At 36.2% G+C, this 20,895-nt stretch overlaps 2 protein-coding genes across 3 annotated transcripts in view; one reads left to right on the top strand and one right to left on the bottom strand.

Moving 5' to 3' along the window:
* Syt12 (Synaptotagmin 12) overlaps positions 1–2,406 on the top strand; it is a 50,541-nt gene extending 48,135 nt beyond the window's left edge. The window contains exons 5-6 of the mRNA XM_067779649.1: positions 851–1,207; positions 1,951–2,406. Coding sequence (XP_067635750.1) covers positions 851–1,207; positions 1,951–2,367 — 774 coding nt within the window. The 3' untranslated portion in view covers positions 2,368–2,406. The remainder of the gene's footprint in view (positions 1–850; positions 1,208–1,950) is intronic.
* LOC137250742 (uncharacterized) overlaps positions 1–20,895 on the bottom strand; it is a 239,011-nt gene that overhangs the window by 117,688 nt on the left and 100,428 nt on the right. The gene's annotated exons all lie outside the window — the stretch shown is intronic.

The raw sequence follows: 20,895 nt of genomic DNA, 5'->3' as shown, positions 1-20,895 counted from the left end.
GTACTTTTGAGCTGTGATAACTACGGAATGGCTCAACCGATTTCAAAGATCTTGCTACCATTGGAAAGGTATTCAGATCGGCTTTCGAAAACATGCACTCTAAAAAATTTTTATTACACTGAAAAATTTTTTGTTTCAAAAATAAAATTTTAAACTCTGAAAAAACTTCAAACGCCAAACGGTTTAAAATAAAATAAAATTTTTTAAGAAAGGTCTATTTAATATATATAACATATCCAAAAACTAAAATGGCGTTTTTTCTTCTTTTTTATAAAAATTTTTAATTAAATTCATCTCTCTATATTTTGATATCATAGTAAATTTGAGCTGTGATAACTACAGAATGGCTGAACCGATTTTAAAGATCTTGGTACCATTAGAAAGGTATTCAAATAGGCTTTCCAAAACGTGTACTGTAAGAATTTTTATTTCGCTGAAAAACCTTTTTTTTTAGTTTTTTAAAAACTAAACTTGGAAAAAATTATAAAGATCAAGCATTTAAAAACAAAAAAATGCTTTTCAGTGAAATAAAAATTGTGCCGGTGAACGATTTCGACAGCCGATTAGAATACCTTTCCAATGGTACCAAGATTTGGGAAATCGCTTGAGCCATTCCGTAGTTATCACAGCTCAAAAGTACCTATTACCGTAATTTTTCACGCATTTTTCACAGCTTTGACACCTTGCCACGCCCACAATTTTTCAAAAATTCAATTTCTAAAAATGAGATTGTGTTTATATAGGTAAAGTGTACCTGTATGCAAAATTTCATCAAAATATGAGAGGGTCGGGTTCAATGCATATCGGTTTTGATATGAAATTCATCATATGTACTTTTTTGTCTTTCCAGGTATTCAAAGATTCTTGGACTCCCTGCTACAATGAAACGTTCAACTATTGGCTCAGGAAACAGCATTGTCGGCACTCACTTTGGTTTCATTTATATCACAATGGTGATGCTCACACGCTAATCGGAGAAGCTGAAATGGAAATTAGCGAAATGTCACGCTCTGTCACCACATGGATACCACTAACCGATTCACGCAAACAAAATGCACAGTGGGGTGAACTTATGTTTTCCTTAAGCTATCTACCAACAGCTGAACGTCTTACAATTGTTGTAGTGAAGGCGCGGAATTTAAAAATGGAACTTAAAGGGAATAGTAAATCAGAGACAGTGCAACAAGTGCAAAGCGTATTCGTAAAGGTAAGCGATGAGAATGAGTCAAGTGTGAAATTACAATTCAAATTCAGAATTTCAAATTCAAATTCAGAAAGTTGCATTCCAAGGTCAGAAAACTACAATTCAAGTTAAGAATTTCCAATTTAAATTCAGAAAATTGCAATTGATGTTTAAAATTTCCAATTTAAATAGAGGGAGTTACAATTTATGATCACAAAATTACACTTCAAGTTTAGAATTTCCAGTTTAAATTCAGACAGTTGCAATTCAAGTACAGAATTTCCATTTTAACATTAATAAAAAAAAAACCTCAAATTGGAAAATTATAAATCAAGTTAATAATTTCCAATTTAAATACAGATCAATTCAAGATCAAAAAATTAAAACCAAGTTCAAACTTTTTATTTCAAATTCAGAAAATTGCAACTCAAGTTCAGACTTTTCATTTCAAATTCAGAAAATTACAATTCATGTTCAGAAAATTACATTTCAAGAAAATTACAACCAAGTTCAGAATTCACTTCAAACTCAGAAAATTACAATTTAATTTCAGACTTCATTTCAAATTCCGAAAATTGAAATTCAAAATCAGTCTTTTAATTTCAAAATCAGATAATTACATTTCGAGTTCAGACATTTCATTTCCAATTCAGAAAATAACAGTTCACGTTCAGAAAATTACATTTTTAGTTCTGAACTTAAACTGTAAAAGGTGTACTTGTTGGTAAACTTATTTCTTTAATTAATATTTAAATTTGTATTTCCAGGTTTACTTAATGAATAACGAGAAAAAAGTGCTAAAAAAGCGCACATCCCTCAAGCGACGTGATCCCAGTCCCATCTTTAATGAATCAGTTATTTTCAGCGTGCCACCATCAAGTCTTACCACTGTACAACTGCGATTCACCGTGTATGGTGTCATGGAAACTGAAGACGGCAGTGGCATTAGTGGTGGAAATGTCACACGTATTGTACCGATGGGTCATGTGATAGCAGGTGCCTGCGCTACCGGTAAAGGTTTACGTCACTGGCATCAAATGATCTCCTCACTACGCAAACCAGTCGCCATGTGGCATGTGCTACGACGTGCGAGTTATCAACCGATTTTTACTGGTGGTGCTCAGGCAGTAGTGGCCGCCATGCAAAGCACTGCCCTACGTGCCAAACGTAACAGTATTATCTAAATATCGCGAAAGAGACAACGTAAAATAAACAAACAAATTTTTTATTGCATTCGAGAATATTTGGTGTGCATTTTATGTATGCAAAATTTGGTTTTATGAAGCCTTCTGTTTTTTAAGAATCTTCATAATCCTGACACCCTTTTTATATATAACAAAATATTTTCAAAGCCATGAAATAACCAAAAAGTACTGCCCATTTTTCCAACGCGCAAATCTATTCCAAGCTAGCCAGCATTTTTTAACTGCATACTTTTCGGCGCATAACTCCACAATAAGACTTGTACTACAGTATTTTAATAAAACAAATTTTTTCATACGTTTATAGTGTAAACCTTGTATTCTATACCAAACCAAAAAAAAAAAAAAAAACAAAAAGCCTAAAAAGGAAATCTATATGCTGTAATTATCTCTTTCTCACCCACTCACTCCCAAATTTGTAGTACTTTTAATAGGCACACGTTTTTTTGCACAGTTTACTACTATACTACATACATATATTTAACCAACTCGAAACTATCGTACATTCACTAACAGTCAAAATATATAATGTGCTGCATGCAGTGGACTATGATTCCGGACGTTGACGAGTATACCATTTTTTTTAAGCCAGCCGCTCTCGCTCCTTTTAGCAGGTACCATGAAACGTTCCGCCAAAATCGATGCAAGCTTTTCTTTTTTTTTCTTTTTTTTTTTTTTTTTTTTTTTTTATTTTTTTTTAGCTTAGCAGCTAAAGGCTTGCACTGATATGAATGTTGGAGATTCGAGTTCAACGCTCAGCTCCCGAAAAGCTAGCTGATGAAGAAGTGAAATTCAGAAACATTTCCTAGTAACCATCGCCGTTTGTAAACTTACAATTTTTCTCTAATATCAATTACAAAAACCATTGTATAAAGCAATATGAGCAAAGCTCGCTAATTTAAATACATATGATCATATTGATATAATAGTAACAGCGGAAGTATTAAAAACTAATACTGTAAAAATCCGAACAAATGTTACTAACTTGCAAAAGCGCGCCTAAAAATCATATCCACACTATTATGAATAAACCACATACAGAGTGTATGTGCCTACATGGTGATCAAAAGGAATATAAACAAAAAGGCAACTCTTAGAGACCAATTGTACAGCGAACAACGGGACATTCATATGGCTTAGCAGCTAAAGGCTTGCACTGATATGAATGTTGGAGATTCGAGTTCAACGCTCAGCTCCCGAAAAGCTAGCTGATGAAGAAGTGAAATTCAGAAACATGTCCTAGTAACCATCGCCGTTTGTAAACTTACAATTTTTCTCTAATATCAATTACAAAATGTACACCTTATAAAGTTAACTGATTACTCGGCTTCACTTTGCTTCAACCAATCGAGTACTGTACTGTGAAGATTCCTCGATTTATTGTAACCGGTCCGCGGTACTGACTTGTTACATGTTTAAACTACAGTATTAAACTGCGGTACTTTTCTTATAGTAAGTTAAAATCATCTAATCAGCTGATGTTGCCCATTCGGTGATTTTATAGCTGTGGTCGTCGGCTAGTGAAATAATTATTGGCGCCACTTCACACGTATTATTATTCTCTTTCGTTTAGTTGTCGCTGAACAAGCAGAGTAGCAAAATCGGATGAGGTTATTGTTTATTTGCATTGCACATTTGCGAAAAGATATTTTGCAAACAAACGCTCATGCGCAGAATGTTTTCATGGTTTAATGTTAACAATTTATTTTGTTTAAATTTTTCCTTAGACTCAAGCAATAAAGTAGTATTTGTATGGCATATTTACGAATTACTTTTTGTGTGTTAACAAACATGCGTGCATACGTCCCACCTCATTGATTTTCATCAACAACTAAACCACTACCAATAAGATGATTTTAGTTTTACTCACTCAGCCACAGTTTTCATTTTGGAAACCACTGTTTTATAGACTAGGCTGTGCCATGTTTTCATAAATTGCTTGCTTCCACCTTCTTCAAGATAATTCTCAAAAGCGTCCGTTATCTCGCCTCATATTGTGTATGCGTATCTTTCGTCACTTTTGTTGTAGGTTGTTTGAACCGTTTGAAACTGATCCCCATTTCTGCACACCATTTTCAGCATTCGATTACATTCTCTCCTTCACGTTGGACTGTTGAACTCATGCAAATAAGTTGAGTTGCTTCCTTAGGATATGTCCTCCGTTTCATGTCGGCATCCAATCCAGCAGAATTACCGTTTTACCCGTACAAGTGCTTTAATCATTCCGATATGTGTTCCAACTGGGTATGCATGCAACTCTTTGGTGACATCTCGAGCTATCGCTGTGGGAACAACTGCCAGCATTTGATGATGTTGACTATCTTCGCTTTCACATATCCGATGCAAACAATCAGAAATTAACATTAAATTTGTTCACTATGCGATTCTGTCTGCTATTTGGTCATTGGCTTATCCTCATACCTCCTATCATACGTCTCTGCTTCACTTCGTGGATAAGTCTTTGGCTGTAATAGCCCGCGATGAATCCTTATACATTACTATCCTCCTCATATTGATGGCAATGTCTCGCTCAGCATATAAATGTATGCCAATGAGGACTTCGTTGTGATAAGTGATCACGTTCTCAACTATAACTTCACATGATACTACTCCCAGGACTCAGTTGCTTTCACCTGTAGCTGTCCTCTGCTTAGTTTTCTGCAAAGGTGGCACCGCCTTATTTATCAAATAACTTCGAACAGTGGAATGTGAGGCAACCTTATTCACAGAGGCTTCACAAACGGTAACTTAACTACCGGGATAGCACCAGAACCATCAAAGGTTGGTGAATTTGCCTTCGACGCTGAAACGATTGAACTGTTCAGCTGCAATTCTGCGTTACGATCTCTCAAAGCATCAATCTCGCACTGGAGTTGTGCAATTTTTTTCATTCTGCACTTGTAGCTTTGATGCTATACATACTTGCTTTTTATGCTTTAAATTGCGAAGACAAATATGACACCTGCCATAATACTTTAGAGCACATCTTGTTGAGTTGCGCGTTATCTGGGCTTCCAGTCGAGATCACATATTTACTTTGACAATACTTCAGAAATACGAGCCTCTTGTGTTTTGCATTTTTGTCGAGATCTCATATAAGCCGATATCACATTAACTTCCACGATTCGCTGTCTCGTTTTTTATTTCTCCATAGCCTCTCGTTATTCATCTGTTAAATTTGATCCCTGTTTTTCTAACTCCTTTTTGATTTGACTCAACTTTGTTCTTGTCCTTGCAATTTTTTTTTTTTTTTTTTTGATAAATCTACTTTTGAAAAATTACTGATTTTTCGACTAATTGTTACTGGTTCGGTTTACTGAGTTGTCAAATAAATACGCCATATAAGTATTTTTCTTAATACCAGTAATCACTATAAATTTTAAAGTAATTTTGAGTTGTATTCTATAAAAAATTTAGTTGACTAGTTTCATGCATATGACCGACATAAAAAATGTAGGGCCCGTCCCGTCAATTTGTAGGTAAAATTAAAAAGAACCAAAACTCAAATCGGGAGAGAAGCTAAATCTATTAGGAGGTATATCCCGCCTTGTTTTTTATTTTTTTTACAAAAAGTAGTAAAAATTCGCACTCTATTGTACTTCACCGTGCTTAACCCTAGTGAGATAATGTACCTCTCACAGACGTTTTACGTTGCTCTCAGTCTACCACAATCGTAAAGAGAGAACATTCTCATTCTCAATTTTCTCAGTTCTCTCAGCTACCATCACCAGCTTGTCAGTAGGGGGGTTTTTCAGAGTAACTTTTTGTTTGCTGAAATATATACGATTGTTTTTTTTTTAAATACGTCTAAGAGAGGTAGTCCTTTACGTGACTACAAATTTTATAAGTATTTTTTGTCTAAAATGGTAATTTTAGCTAATATTTTTTTAAGTATAGTTTAAAACAGTTAATTCATTCAATTGAAGTACAACAAATGTATATAATTTTAATTTTTTTTTGCTATAAACTGACGTCCTTCGTCGAAAAAAAACTGATTTTTGTAAGGACAAGTCGAAGACAAGTCAAACTTAATTTTTAATATATTAAAAAAACAATATTTTTCTTTAAAAAAACATTTAAAACAAGTGAATATATATCAAATAGATAATTTAAAAAAAAAAACACAAAAAAGTAAGTTTTTTTTTATATTTTTAGGGCCCTTAAACTTGAACTCGTCTCTTAGACGTACGTTATCTTTCTAGGGTAAAAAAATAACGTTATCTTTCTAGGGTTAACTTACAGCGAGTTAAACACAAACGAATCGTCATGCGCTGGTTTTGCATCACTTATATAGCCGGTCAGGGTGCAAAAGCTTCTTTGCAATGCTTAGGTTAGGTTGAACTGGCCGGTCAACAAAGACCTCACATAGACTGAATGTGTCCATAGTGTTACCAGAATTTATTTGACGACCAAAGGGAATAACCCCAAGCAGGTGCCAGGACATACATATGTTATAGAATAACTTCGTCCTCTTGGCAAATACTAGCAGTTTTCTAGGGCCCAGCTTAATTGTTGCCTCGAGATCTGGCAACTCTGCCACACCTAATAGCTGGAGCCTTCACCTGGCGAGCGCAGGACACGAACACAGAACGTGCTCAACCGTTTCTTCCCGCAGCTCACACTTCCTGCACTTGCTGTTACTGACGAGACCAGCATGTGACGACAGAAGACAGTGCCCAGTCAGTACGCCCAATGTGAGCCTTAAGCCTTCTCTCTTCAGAGATATGAACCACTTTGATTGCTTCGCTTGTCCATTTGGGTTATTCGCGCAACACATTCTCGAATGCTCCACTGATGTATCTGTTATTCCTTTTTATCCGGAATACAAGTGTGTATATGTAGGAGGCTTTCGTTATCTTGTGCTAACATTGTGCTTATTGATGTGGCAGCATGTGTTTATTAGTGGCGGGAGTTCTGAAATTGCATAGCGAGAAGCCATAATCTTGATGACAATCGATATACTGACTTGAAAATGCTATGCTATACATCAAACCATTTTAAACATTATCTCGTTTTGGCTGTTAGTGACTATGGACCTATGTACTTAACACTACTTACTATCGCACTATCCTACCTTGTCCAAAAACGCAACTTTTACCTTTAAAACTGAAATTCATAAAAAACTTAATATAAATATACATAATATATATATATATATAGTGCATTGTATTTACATTTATACATATACATACATATATAGAACATTCCTATATATATTATACTCGTACATATATATTCGTAGCATCTGCACTCGGGTTATAGCTAAACTATTAATATTGAATATATAAAAATAATGTGTTAAATAAAAAAATAATTAAAATACATATAAGTATGTATGTGCATGTATCAAAAACAAATAAATTATGAGCAGTCCTACATATCATAGGTTCAATAGGGGAGTCCGCTTTGTCTTGTAAACGGCGTAGGGATTGCACGAAATGCGTGGATTGCATGGAATGCATAGAGTGCACGGATTATAAAGTCACAACAACAAAATGGGCACAAAATTTGTATGCAATTCGTGCAATTTATAGTATACTCAAACCTAAGTATATTTTCGTGCAACGATTGTAGGAAACGAAAATGTAACCCCGCTTTAAAGGTAATCCTCTCAATCCACTTATTTCAGTCACAAAAAAATATACAATTTTTTTTCATGATTTTTCGTGGTATTTTGTTATTTGCTATGCCAATATTTTGATGCTTGCAACTGGGGTGGTCTCGTAGTAGAGCATAGGATATTAACAATCCGTGCAATCCGTGCACCTTTCAAGACAAAGCGAGTCGCCCTAATGTCTCAAATTTCGTTTTTCGCATGGGACTCATGGTAGGACTGAATATGATAGATAATTAAATAAATGGGCGTAAAGAGGTTATAGAAATTTAAATATGCAGTTAAAATATTCCGAGACGAGCTTTAGTTAACTTTTCTTCTCACAAAACCCAAATATAGTTAATAAATGCATATCCTTGACTTCATTGGTCATTAAAAGGAAAGTTTGGTAAAACATAGTACCTAGTATGTCGGATCTGTTTGTACATAGTGCTGGGTAATAATAATAAAGCAAAATATTATTAAGAGACGTTTTCACCGACTCTAGTTAGATTAGAATTTAATTGGAGGATAGTAATATTTTCGATAGAAACGATAATTGTGAATATTATGTAGAAAAAATCGCAAAAATCGATGGTGAACATACAGGCGAACTGACAGGCAAAGCACCAGTTAGCATAGCGAAAACGAAAACTTCGATAATTTCTAGATAAGGAACTAACTAAAGATGGTGAAAGCGGCCCTTAAACTGTGTGATAAAAAAAGTGATCGAGAGTGAAAAGATTTTGAGAAACACTGGCTGCTTTTTACCTCCTTTATATAAGGTCGATTTTATGTTTGTCTGCAAATTTTAGTACAAAATTGAAGAATCCAGAACCCGTTCACAATGCAACATGAGGGAGAAAACTATCGCTAGGTGGCGCCGGCAACTTGATATTTAAAAAACTCGTCCAATTTTGAAAATTTAAAGGTCGAGTTTTAAGTAACGTCCCGAAACCGTAGGGACCTGAAACGTTCAGCAATTTAAGATAAATATCTCTTTTAGGTGGAGCATATCGAACAGGGCGAAGCTTGCGACGATTTTCAAGTAATTTCTCATTGAACTCGAAAATTTAAACTTAACGGCATCAAGATATTCCAACAAAGAGATATACAATTTTCGCTAGGTGGCGCAGGGCCGAGATAATTAAAAGAACGCATACGAGACTAGGAATCTTGAGATTTTTCTTTTTTTCTGATAAACCGAGAGCTTGAAGCTTTGAACATACATAGCTTACAAGTTCTGCTCAAATGCAGAACTAAGGAACAAAAATCTACCAGATGGGGCAGGTGTTGAGATATTAAGCGACCTTCAGAAAATCCATATATACCATTGTGGAATCTTGCGATAGATTTTTAAGTAAATAAATACTCAATGAGCTAGAACTTGAAACCTTACACTTAGGCCCGGTTTTTCAGTACAAGTTCAACTCAGTTTGTCGGCTAAACTACGATTAAACTTGTTTTGCAGTTTTTTAGTCTACTTTAACTGAAGTTTAAGCTGAACTTTAGCGGCCGGTTATGCAGGGTTAAAGTTTAGTTAACCTATCAGTTATTTCCATTCGTTCGCAATGGCGTCGAATATACCCAACAAGCATTTAGACTCCAGTACCATTAGAGCTCGTGTTGATAACTAGCGTGCTTCTAAAATCTCAAGAGTTGTTTCGTAACAGTGGCTCATCTACAAAATCATAGCGTTATCAGCAAAAAAAAGGCAATTTTTCGTAGCTCAAAAAATGCCATTAGTTAAAAAAAAATGTGGTTCTCTAATCGTACTCAAATGTAAGATTTCAATACTCCAGTATTTTCAAGAAAATTAAATAAAACTTGTATAATTTATTTTGCCTTTATAACTCTTCATTACGGCTACCAACCAGGAATTTATTTCTCACAACAGATAATTGTTGGGTTTGGTAGTACCACCTTGGGAAAGGTTTTTATGAACTCCACATCAACTCGATATCCAATGTAGAATATTAACTGGAAAATGTATAGGAAACTATACATTTCTCAAAATGTCTCCGAGATGCAGAATAATTTGAGAATAAACGTAGGAGATCAACTCGAGAAGTTTAAGTTTTAAAATATGTCTCATAACTTGGGTAGTAATTGGAAAATGATGTTTGATATGAGAACTATCAGGTTTAAGAACAATTAGGGAATGATGTTGGATATCCATTCCAGAACTATATATATATTGTAACGAATTTGCTTGCTGCAAATCCTCTTATTTGCCCTTTTGCTAGGTTCGTATCGCTAAACTGTTGAATAAATAACTCCAATTTGTAATAATGCAAAATGGCCTTTATTAAAGTACTTCACAATAACACTCAAACTGTGCAACGAATAGCTTGCTTAATAACGAAACTGCTTGACAACTCAAATCAAACTGAATTCCAGCGCCTCTACATCTGCGGCCTTTTATACTCTCTGGTTTCCTCCTTCGCATCTTCTAGAATCCACTAGCATTGTCCATGAGCTCTCAAACTTCTCAGCTGTAACTACAATTGCACAATTTTATACATCTTCTAGGCGCTTCCAGAATCTACTAGTCCAGTAGCTCTCAAACTTCTCAGCTGTAACTACAATTGCACAATTTTATAGTTTTTCTCATCGCATACTTATAGGAGTATCGCAGATATATGCATTCGTTAGTGCATTGACTCTCCGCTGCTCGCATAGGTACATGGTATATATATGTAGACGCAGTTATTGTTTCGTTTATGTAGATACATAATGATTTAATTATTGATGTGCATTCACGTCACTGCTTAGCATCGGCTTAGAGACGATAGCATCGCTCAGTGCTGCTAACATTCGTTACACTGCCCTCCACCTAAGTCAGATCGTCCCGATCATACAAATCTCCCGATCTAAACGTCGCTTGCATCTCCAAATTTACCACTCTTCTACTCCGTGGTTTCTCAATGGTTTGTATGCGGTAGATGGTATCACTGATCTTCTTCACAACCTTGTACGGGCCTTCCCAACTGCACCGAAATTTGGATGGAACACCTTTCCGCCGGTGAGGGTTGTATAACAGTACCAAATCTCCCGCCAAGAAACCTTTCGAATTATTGTTCTCATGGTACCTGTGTTTCATCGTACTACTTAATACCCGGGTTCGTTCCTTCACACTCTGTTGTTTGGCCGATGAACTACTTCGTAGAGCTTGCGCTGGACGGATTTGCTTTGCATAATCAGTATCGTTCCCACGTTTCCCCACAGTAGTGCGCTCTGGCTTGAAACTACCCTCGCATTCTTTCTGGGAAATTCGTTGCTTCGGTTTTGTGCGTCCATTAGGTTTTGTCAATGCCAGTGTTTCTCTCCCAGGTACTTTTGATTTTGATTTATTTGGCCCATTCGATCTATCAACCTTTGCCTTTGACTTTCGTGGTCTTTGTCGAGTCTTTTCCACCAGTACCCGATTACTACTGAACCCTTTTTCCAAACTAAAGTTAAGTGGTATGTCCTGGTTCTTATAGCGCATAATTTTTCTCCGCTTATCGATCCTGATGTCATGGTCAACCAAGAAGTCCACTCCCAATATGACTTCATCAACGATCTCCGGCACAACGAATTTGTGTAGAACCATGACTTTTCCAATTAATACCTCACATACCACTTCGCCTTGGACTTGATTATACTCGCCTGTGACCGTACGCAACCTTGCTCCAGGTAATGACTTTACTCTCCTGTAGACCAAATCAGATCGAATCAAGGAATGAGATGCCCCCGTATCTACAGTCAGTACACGCTCTTTACCATCCACATTCCCTCTGATGGTAAGACTGCTTGATTTCCTACCAATTTGCGACACAGATATCACAGGGCATTCAATAGCTGGATCTAGCTCTCTAACGCTTACTCGCTCTTGCTCATCTCCTCCAGCTTTGCGTTTACGGCCACCCACATTGTTGGAACTTTTAGGACCAAGATCGCAATGACGTGCAATGTGACCGGACTTCCCGCATTTGAAGCATTTGATAACTTTTTCACTCCGCTTTTGCGATCCTTTCAGCGTCTCCAATATTGCGTCTACCCACTCTGGCCTTTCTACTTCCACACGGCGTGCTTTGAAAACTGGCTTACACAGAAGCGACGCTGTTTCCTGAATCAGAGCTTGTGACACCGTTTCTGCGAATGTTGGCTTTGGGTTTGCGTATGTAGCTCGCTTCGTTTCCACGTCCCGTATGCCATTTATGAAACTCTGGATTTTTACCCTTTCAGTGTATTCCACGGGTGCGTCCGCATTTGCAAGATGAGCCAATCTTTCAATATCTGAAGCAAACTCCTGCAATGTCTCATTTGCTTTTTGGTAGCGGTTTTGCAACTCAATTTGGAATATCTGTTTTCTATGCTCGCTTCCATAACGTCGTTCTACAGCAGCCATCAATGCTTCATAATTGTTCCGCTCTCCTTCGGGAATCGTCTGTAGGATTTCCGCTGCTGGCCCCTTCAATACCACGAACAGTGCAGCACCTTTATCTTCCGCATTCCAGTTGTTCACTGCTGCGGTCTTCTCAAAATGTAGCTTGAAGAGCTGGAAAGGAACAGAACCGTCAAAAGATGGAGTTTTTACCTTCGTATTACTCGCTGAAGCAGCCGGCCGATTAAGTTGCAATTCCTGTATACGACCTCTCAACGCATCCACCTCTGCCTCGATTTTTTCTTCAAACTGCATTATTTTTTCGTCCATGCGCGCTTCGAGTTTTGATGATATACGCGCCTCTTGTGCTTCTAGTTGTACTGTTATGTGTGTCTCTTGTTCTTTCAGTTGGGTTGCCATATATGTCTTTTGTTCTTCCAGCTGTGATGACATATTTGTGGATATTTGTGATGACATTTCTGTTATACGTGCCTCTTCTGCTTCAATCTTTGATGTTATACGTGTCTCTTGAGATTCCAGTTGAGATGCTAGTTTAGATGTTATTTCTGTCTTTTGCGATTCCAGTTGGGATGCCAATTGCGACGACATTGATGCTACTGTCGATGTTTGTGCAGATATTGCAGCCAATATCATGTTCAAGTCTGTGCTGCTAACCGTCTGCAAAGTTTCGTTTTTCTCTTCAATTTTTGTTGTCTCCTCGCCATCAAGATGAAAGACATACTCTTCCACATCAATTCCTTCTGCTTCCATTGCCTCTCGTAGCCGTGCCTAAAGTTCAAGTTTAACGCCGCTTGTATTCAATCCACGGCTCTCCAACTCCTTCTTCAGTTGCTGGATCTTCAATTCACTGAACTTTACCATGTCCTTGTTGTCCTCTGGAATTTATTCAACAATTCCTCTTCTGACACCAATTGTAACGAATTTGCTGCAAATCCTCTTATTTGCCCTTTTGCTAGGTTCGTATCGCTAAACTGTTGAATAAATAACTCCAATTTGTAATAATGCAAAATGGCCTTTATTAAAGTACTTCACAATAACACTCAAACTGTGCAACGAATAGCTTGCTTAATAACGAAACTGCTTGACAACTCAAATCAAACTGAATTCCAGCGCCTCTACATCTGCGGTCTTTTATACTCTCTGGTTTCCTCGTTCGCATCTTCTAGAATCCACTAGCATTGCCCATGAGCTCTCAAACTTCTCAGCTGTAACTACAATTGCACAATTTTATACATCTTCTAGGCGCTTCCAGAATCTACTAGTCCAGTAGCTCTCAAACTTCTCAGCTGTAACTACAATTGCACAATTTTATAGTTTTTCTCATTACATACTTATAGGAGTATCGCAGATATATGCATTCGTTAGTGCATTGACTCTCCGCTGCTCGTATACGTACATGGTACATATATGTAGCCGCAGTTATTGTTTCGCTTATGTAGATACATAATGATTGAATTATTGATGTGCATTCACGTCACTGCTTAGCATCGGCTTAGAGACGATAGCATCGCTCAGTGCTGCTAACATTCGTTACAATATATATATATATAAGGCTGGAGAAAAAATTGTTCAAGGTTTGTTGGGTAAACAATATCCAGCTGTTGCCGTGCCTAAAAGTTATCTAGATAATAAAAAACCAATGTTGCCGTATAAAAAAGTCTACCCCAAAGGTGGCGTTAAGCTGTGACTGAAAAATTGTTCTTTAGTTTAACTGGAGTTTAAATTTGACTAGAGTCTAAGCAAACGTAGTTTAAGCTTAGCTTAACCAACTACAGAAAAACCGGGCCTTAGTTCAGGGCATCGAGAAATTTCAACAAAAGGAGAAACAATTTTCGGTAGGTGGTGCCCGGATCGCGCTAGTTAAAAACTCATACATGATTTGAAATCTCGTCATTCATGTAACTTCCCAGTGAGCTAGAGACCTCAAATATGAAATGCAGTTCAGAGTTCAATGAGAGTTAAACATCTATATTTGGAGAAATAGTATGAATCGAATGGAATGTTGCGATTAAAACTTTTGAGATACTTCCCATTGAGCTACAACATTGCAAACTCACACATAGTCTTGAGCACAAAAGCTCAACATTAAGTCTGTGTTGATAGATGTGTGTTACACATTTTCCGATATTTAAGGAAGTGTTTAAAATTTGCTTATACTCTTATTATTTTCAAGTTATGAAAATAGGAGAGTAAATGCAACACAAATTTTTGTTGTTGTTGTAGTTTCTATTGCGATTTAAAAACGTCGAAGCTTCTAATTAATTTAGATGTCAAACACAGATTTCCGTTCCGAGTGTTTGGAATCAGACTTATAGCAGTACTTATGCAGTATTTGAAATTTTAGTTGTGCGATGTTATTCTTTCTTTCTCGATTTCCGATTTCTATTCCAATAAAGCAAATTTGACAAATCCTCTTTCGATTATGTTTCCGGTTAGCTCACTTAAGTGGCATCCATAATTTCTAGCACTCTTGATCAATTGCGAGTAGTCGCACAGTGCTCTTGTGTTTTTGTTGCAGGTAGAATGCATATATAAAAAATATAGTAATATTCACAAATTCCTCAAAGAACCAAATGATATTAATTCATATACACACATACTTCTATGTAAATAAATTGTTGAAAAAAAATTGTTGTTAAAATGAAACAAAACACAAAACTGTTGGCAATCAAACAAATACAACTACACACTAATCTGAAAAAATTATAGTAAATTAATATTGTTAAAAGCTTAAATAAGCATGATAAATGGATCTATTCAAGAAAGATTAAAACCGTTACTCAGCAAGGCTGTGGCGGTTTGAATAATTTTGGCAGTGTAATTTCAAGGTTTACAGTAAAGTAGGCAAATATTCATATCTCTGTGATTTTATTACAGCTACTGAAAAACCACAGTAAAAAGCAGCGATATGTTCAAATCATCTCCGTCTCGTTCGCAGTCATACTTACACTGCTTGACTTCGCCGCGGCTGGAAATATGGCCATCTGCAGTATCAGGTTCCATCATAAGAAAATATATCAATGTACTGATGGAAGAACACGACACCAAGTCGATCACGGCAGAAGTAGCTCCAATGTCCTGAATGCACAGACTATACGAGGCTCAAATATTTACTCGGATCACTAGTACTACCGCCAAGATACGTACTCGTATACGCCTCAGTGCAGCGAAAAAAGTGCGCACAATGGCATAAAGAAAGTTTGCTGTCCACAAGCTGCTCCGACCTGATCATGTAGCCGAGCAGTGGGAAGAGGTTTCTCTCTCACTCTCATTATGTATCGCCGCTGCTGACACGATAGGTTTCCAGCGAGCCCGCACGTCGCGCTGCGTCGGTAAGAAGAAGGAAAAGAGAGGCCTATATAGAGGAAACAAGTGGAGCAGAATGACGTGAGTGCAAGGATGCTGGCTGATAGAAATGATGTTCTAAAACGTTATCAAAAAGTTCGACGGATAACCGAAAGTTTCAAGACCTGCTAACTGACGTACAGAGTATGCTTAAGTTGTGGAGGGAGCACTTTCCCTCATTGCTAGCTAGCGAGGAAAAACACAAATCTGATACCATAATCGCTGAAGACGATGGAATACACGTTCAGGAACCCGACTATGACGATGTGAGCGTGGCAATACAACGGATAAAGAGAAAAAAAGGCGGCGGATAACGACCGACTTCCCGCCAAGCTGTTCAAACTCTTGAGCACGCATAAACTCTTATGCAAATTAAGGCTTGACGATGGCATGCCTGCAGATTAGAATTAAAGTGTGATCTGCCGAATTTACAAAAAGGCGATCCCGCACACGACGAAGCGGGTTAGGGGGATTAGAGTATACCCGCGGTAGGTATGCCTGTCGTAAGAGGCGACTAAAATACCAAATTGATTCAAGGGATTGTGTAGTGCAACCCTCTCAAGGGGTTGCCAGCGCAATATATAGCTTTTCCAATCCAATTGTCAACCTCACTTACCCGTGGCGAATCCTGTTTCATTAACAGCCGAGGCTCTGGCGACCCCAAGTTCCTCATGTAACTAGGGGATGGGGAGGGCGGTATGGCCTAGAAGGTTTAATATGGTCATATAAGTCGTTCCCGAGATGGTCGGGCTAGTACCTTAATGGTGCTTTGTTACCGGAACGTACCGGATCTATATCCGGCAAAGGACCATCAACAACGCCTTCGGTGTATGTCTTTATAGTTACAACAACAACAACAACAACGTCTAGTTATTATCGCGTATAAGTTTTATAGAGCATACTGAGCGAAATACGGAAACCCAAAGTCCACGAAATGATTGGATTTTATCAGTACGGGTTCGTACCTAGAAAATCAATAGTACGCCACATACTGGAAAAGTGTCACGTTAAAAGAATCGACACTCACCATCTGTTTGTCGACTTCAGAGCAACCATTGACAGCGCGAAAAGGATTTGTTTGTTTGCTGCTATATCTGAATTTAAGTTCCCTGCAAACCTAATGAGGCTATGCCAAATGACGTTGAGCAACACCATGAGCTTTGTGAGGATTGGGAAGGACCTACCCAAGACATTCGAACCGAAACTAGGCTTCAGCCAACAGGATTTTTTTCACGATATTTCTTTAACTTTATGCTTCTTTGATTAGATAGAGGTAGAAAACCCTTCCAAGAAAGAATCGGCAAACTCGCGCCTTAACAGCTAAGTCACTGTTGATGAATATGAATTCTAGGCAGTAAGGGAATTCGTCTATCCGGAAACCAGCTATTGCAGCGAAAACAAAACATCAAACGGAGAATAACTCTTGCAAACAAGTGCTACTTTGGACTGAGTAAGCAATTAGAAGGTAAAGTTCGTTCTCCACGCACAAAAATCATGCTCTGTAAGTCGCTCATCATACCTGTTCTGATATATGGCACCGAATCATGGGCGGTGCAGAGAGAAGATAATATGGCTTTTGAAGTGATACAGAAAAAAGTTCTCCGAAAGTTTTATGGTCCTGCCTCTGATGCCAATAGGGATAGATGGAGAGATTTATTACAAAACGCCCAAAATCGAATAATGATGATGATGGTATCGATTTATGTATTGTTCTCTGTTTCCCTTATTTGTTATGCATTTGAGGTATTAATTCAAGTAGCGGGTGACTTTGTAAAATGTACAAAAAATTTAATCAATATGACCAACTTAATCTATATTAAAATATATCATTTGCAAAAGTATCGAATGTAAATTCTAAAATGAACAAAATATCAAGTCGGAAGGTCTCGATTAACCGGTCTTCGATTAACCGCTCTTAGATCTAAGCGATTTAGAAATTACAGCTTTAACTCGGGTGGAATTACGTGCTTAGATAATCAGAGTAAAGGGCGTTTTTCACCATCTCTAGTTAGGTGAGAGTTTATCTAGAAAATTGCAATCCTTCATATAGCTTTATTTAAAATTTTCGTTGTCACCAAAACAGGGTGACCAACATCTAGTTAATGGGATAATTGTGAAATTTTTGTAGAACAAATCACCAAAATCTATTGTGAATACGCGAAAGTCAACAAAACAGCTGGCTTTTGTTATTATTTCTTAATTAAGAGTCAATCTTTCAGTAAGCATGGAGAAAACGAAAATTTCGATTACTTATGCATAAGTTAACCATCTTTAGTTAAGTTCAATTTTACCTGGAGGATAAAAATCTTTCACATAGCTTCAATTGAGATTTTCGTTTTCACCAACACAGGGTGTCCAACCTCCGGTTAAATCGTTAATAGTGAATATTTTGTAGAGCGAACCGCAAAAATCTATTGTGAATACACGAAAACTAGCTCAACAGCTGAGTTTTCTTTCCAATTCTTCCTTGCACTTAACTGCCAATCGATGCTTCAATTAGCATGGGGAAAACGAAAATTTCGATAACTTGTAGATAAGTGCCTAACTGAAGTTGGTGAAAACGGCCCTGAGAGGTGCTATCCGGGTCTTTTAACACTTACCAGATTTATCAGTGAAAAATTGTTTATTTATCAAGAAAAAAAAAAAACAACAATTAAATTTAATTACTTAGTTTTTTATACGTCATTATATTATAACTAAGTTATACATTTTTAGTAACGAAACTCATCTTAAATGGACAATAAGAAAATGTTTCCAGAGCCACCAATAAGAAAATGTTTCCAGAGCCACCAATTTAGAACATTCATCAGAATAGAGTAAAATTCACAGCTCAAAAAATATATTTCACCTAATGTACAGTGGCACAAAAATAGTAAAATATAAAATCTAAAATAGTGAACATGAACAAGTCAAACAAAATTTCAAAAAGAACATATTAAGCATACGTTCTCCAAACTATCTCTCTTTATTCAAATTCACTTCCATTTACGACTTTTTCATAAAATTAAATTAAATACATACAGCAGTGACCAGAAAAATAGCAGTGGCAATTTTTTTTAAATTTTGTCAATTGGTTTTTGTGTTTTTTTTTTTGTTTTGATAATTAAAAAACGCGTTTACATATTTTGTAACTGAAACTATTAGGCAATTCACAAGGGGTCCTATTCGCCGTATTTGCTATGCTTTAATAAAATTCTATATTGGAAACCATGGAAACAACTCAAATCTTAAAATGTTACATGAATACGACACTCACTGTTGTGAATTGCCCATATGCAAAATCATCACAAAAACGTAATCGAAAAAATTCGAGAAAATTTTACGAAAACTTCCGAGTTTTTGCAGTTCTCTGAATTTTTTTGAGCATGCAGTTTTGTAGCCCAATCAATTTTAGTCTACCGAAGTACAAGTTACGGGTCGCTTAAATTTCGCTTAGATTTCTAACATTTTTTTTTTTTTCAGAAGGGTGTTTCAGTTTTTTTTTTTTTTTCAGATAAAAAAAATTGTTCACACTATGAATGGAGAAATATCTAAAACACAATTCCGAAAAAAGTTGTCATGAAATCAATGTGAATTTTAGAAACCTATAAGTTGTACTTTGTTGGACTCATGATGAAATGAATATTCAGGTGTTCTCAATCCGTTGACGTTGTCCCTTATTCTGACAAGTTCGGTATGCTTATTTGAGAGGGTTGTCTATCATACAGAACATACATGAGATTTCACTGAGTGCTTTTCATGGCAGAAATACACCCGGAGCGCTTGCCAAACACTACCGAGGGGCGACCCCGCTTAGAACATTTTTCTTCTAATTGTAAAACCTTATTTCTAAAATTGTTGCTTTGCCCGGGGTGTGAACCCAGGGCATACGGTGTGGTAGGCGGAGCACGCTACCATCACACCACGGTGGCCGCAACTATACAACAATTCATTGAATTTGTGAATACGGTTTCTAATACTACAGCTGCCACTAGAATTGTTTCGCGAAAAAGATTAACGTAACTTTGTGTTCCCCAAAAGAATATAGAAAAAAATTTGCAGAAGACAAAATAGTAAAATATAAAATCTAAAATAGTGAACATGAACAAATTTGCAGAAGACAAATTTTTTAGGGAATTTTTTACGAAAAATGAAGCAATAAAAGTTTAATACTTTTGTAATACAAGAAAATAGAGATACCGAAAAAGTGAGGTTATGTTATTGACATCATCTTTATTATTACATCATGGTTGGACTAAAATTGCATACTCAAAAAAATTCAGAGAACTTCAAATAAAAAGTTCAAAATTTTCGAATTTTTTCGAAAACTTTTTATAGTTACAAAATGAATAAATTCGTTTTCTTAAAATATTGAACTAAGATAAAGATTTTAACTGTCGAAATTTCATCAAAATTGCCACTGCTATTTTTTTGTTCGCTGCTTTACATACATATGTTTATGTATATTCATTTATAAGCAATAAACAATAGGAACTAGGTATAAACAAAATTTGTTACATGAATATTATTAAAATATTAATAGTTAAAATAGAGTTTATATTAGCGTTGTTTAGTTAATAAATCGTTTTCATACTTAAATTTATATACAAAAAAGTTAATGGAATCATTTGAAGGATTGTTAAACAGATTTAAATATAAACATACATACAAAGATACAAAGAAATATGCATACATACATAAATATTAATGATTATTATTTGTAAATGCATAATTCTAAACAAAAATAATAAAGAAAATATTAAAATAATCAGAACTATGCGATTTAATATTCCAAGTGTGTATGGGTAAGAAAAATTTAATATATCGATATCAGATAACAGTTCACGAAAACAATATTTTTAATTAGTTGTTAATCATTTAATGAACAGGGGACGACCGTTTTGCAATCAAAATAAAGGCAATGGTCAGTGAACGAGATCAATCGGAAAGCTATCGAATAATATTGATATGTTTTTGAAAAGCATAGATTTCTATCGAAAAAGTTGCGATATGTTATCGCAGTTATTAAATTTTTATCAAAAAAATATCCATTTTTATCGAAAAGCTACCGAAAAACATCGATCTCGAAAACAAACTGATATTTTTTCGATAACAAATCGATAATACGCCGATATTTTTTCGATAACAAATCGATAAACTTTTCGATCATAAACTGATAACAAATCGATAGTTCAACAATCAT

The sequence above is a fragment of the Eurosta solidaginis genome, chromosome 4 (genome assembly GCF_040869045.1).
Source record: "Eurosta solidaginis isolate ZX-2024a chromosome 4, ASM4086904v1, whole genome shotgun sequence".
Classification (NCBI taxonomy): Eukaryota; Metazoa; Arthropoda; class Insecta; order Diptera; family Tephritidae; genus Eurosta; species Eurosta solidaginis.
Note: the sequence above shows the minus strand (reverse complement) of the source record. Positions and strands in the feature narration are given on the sequence as shown.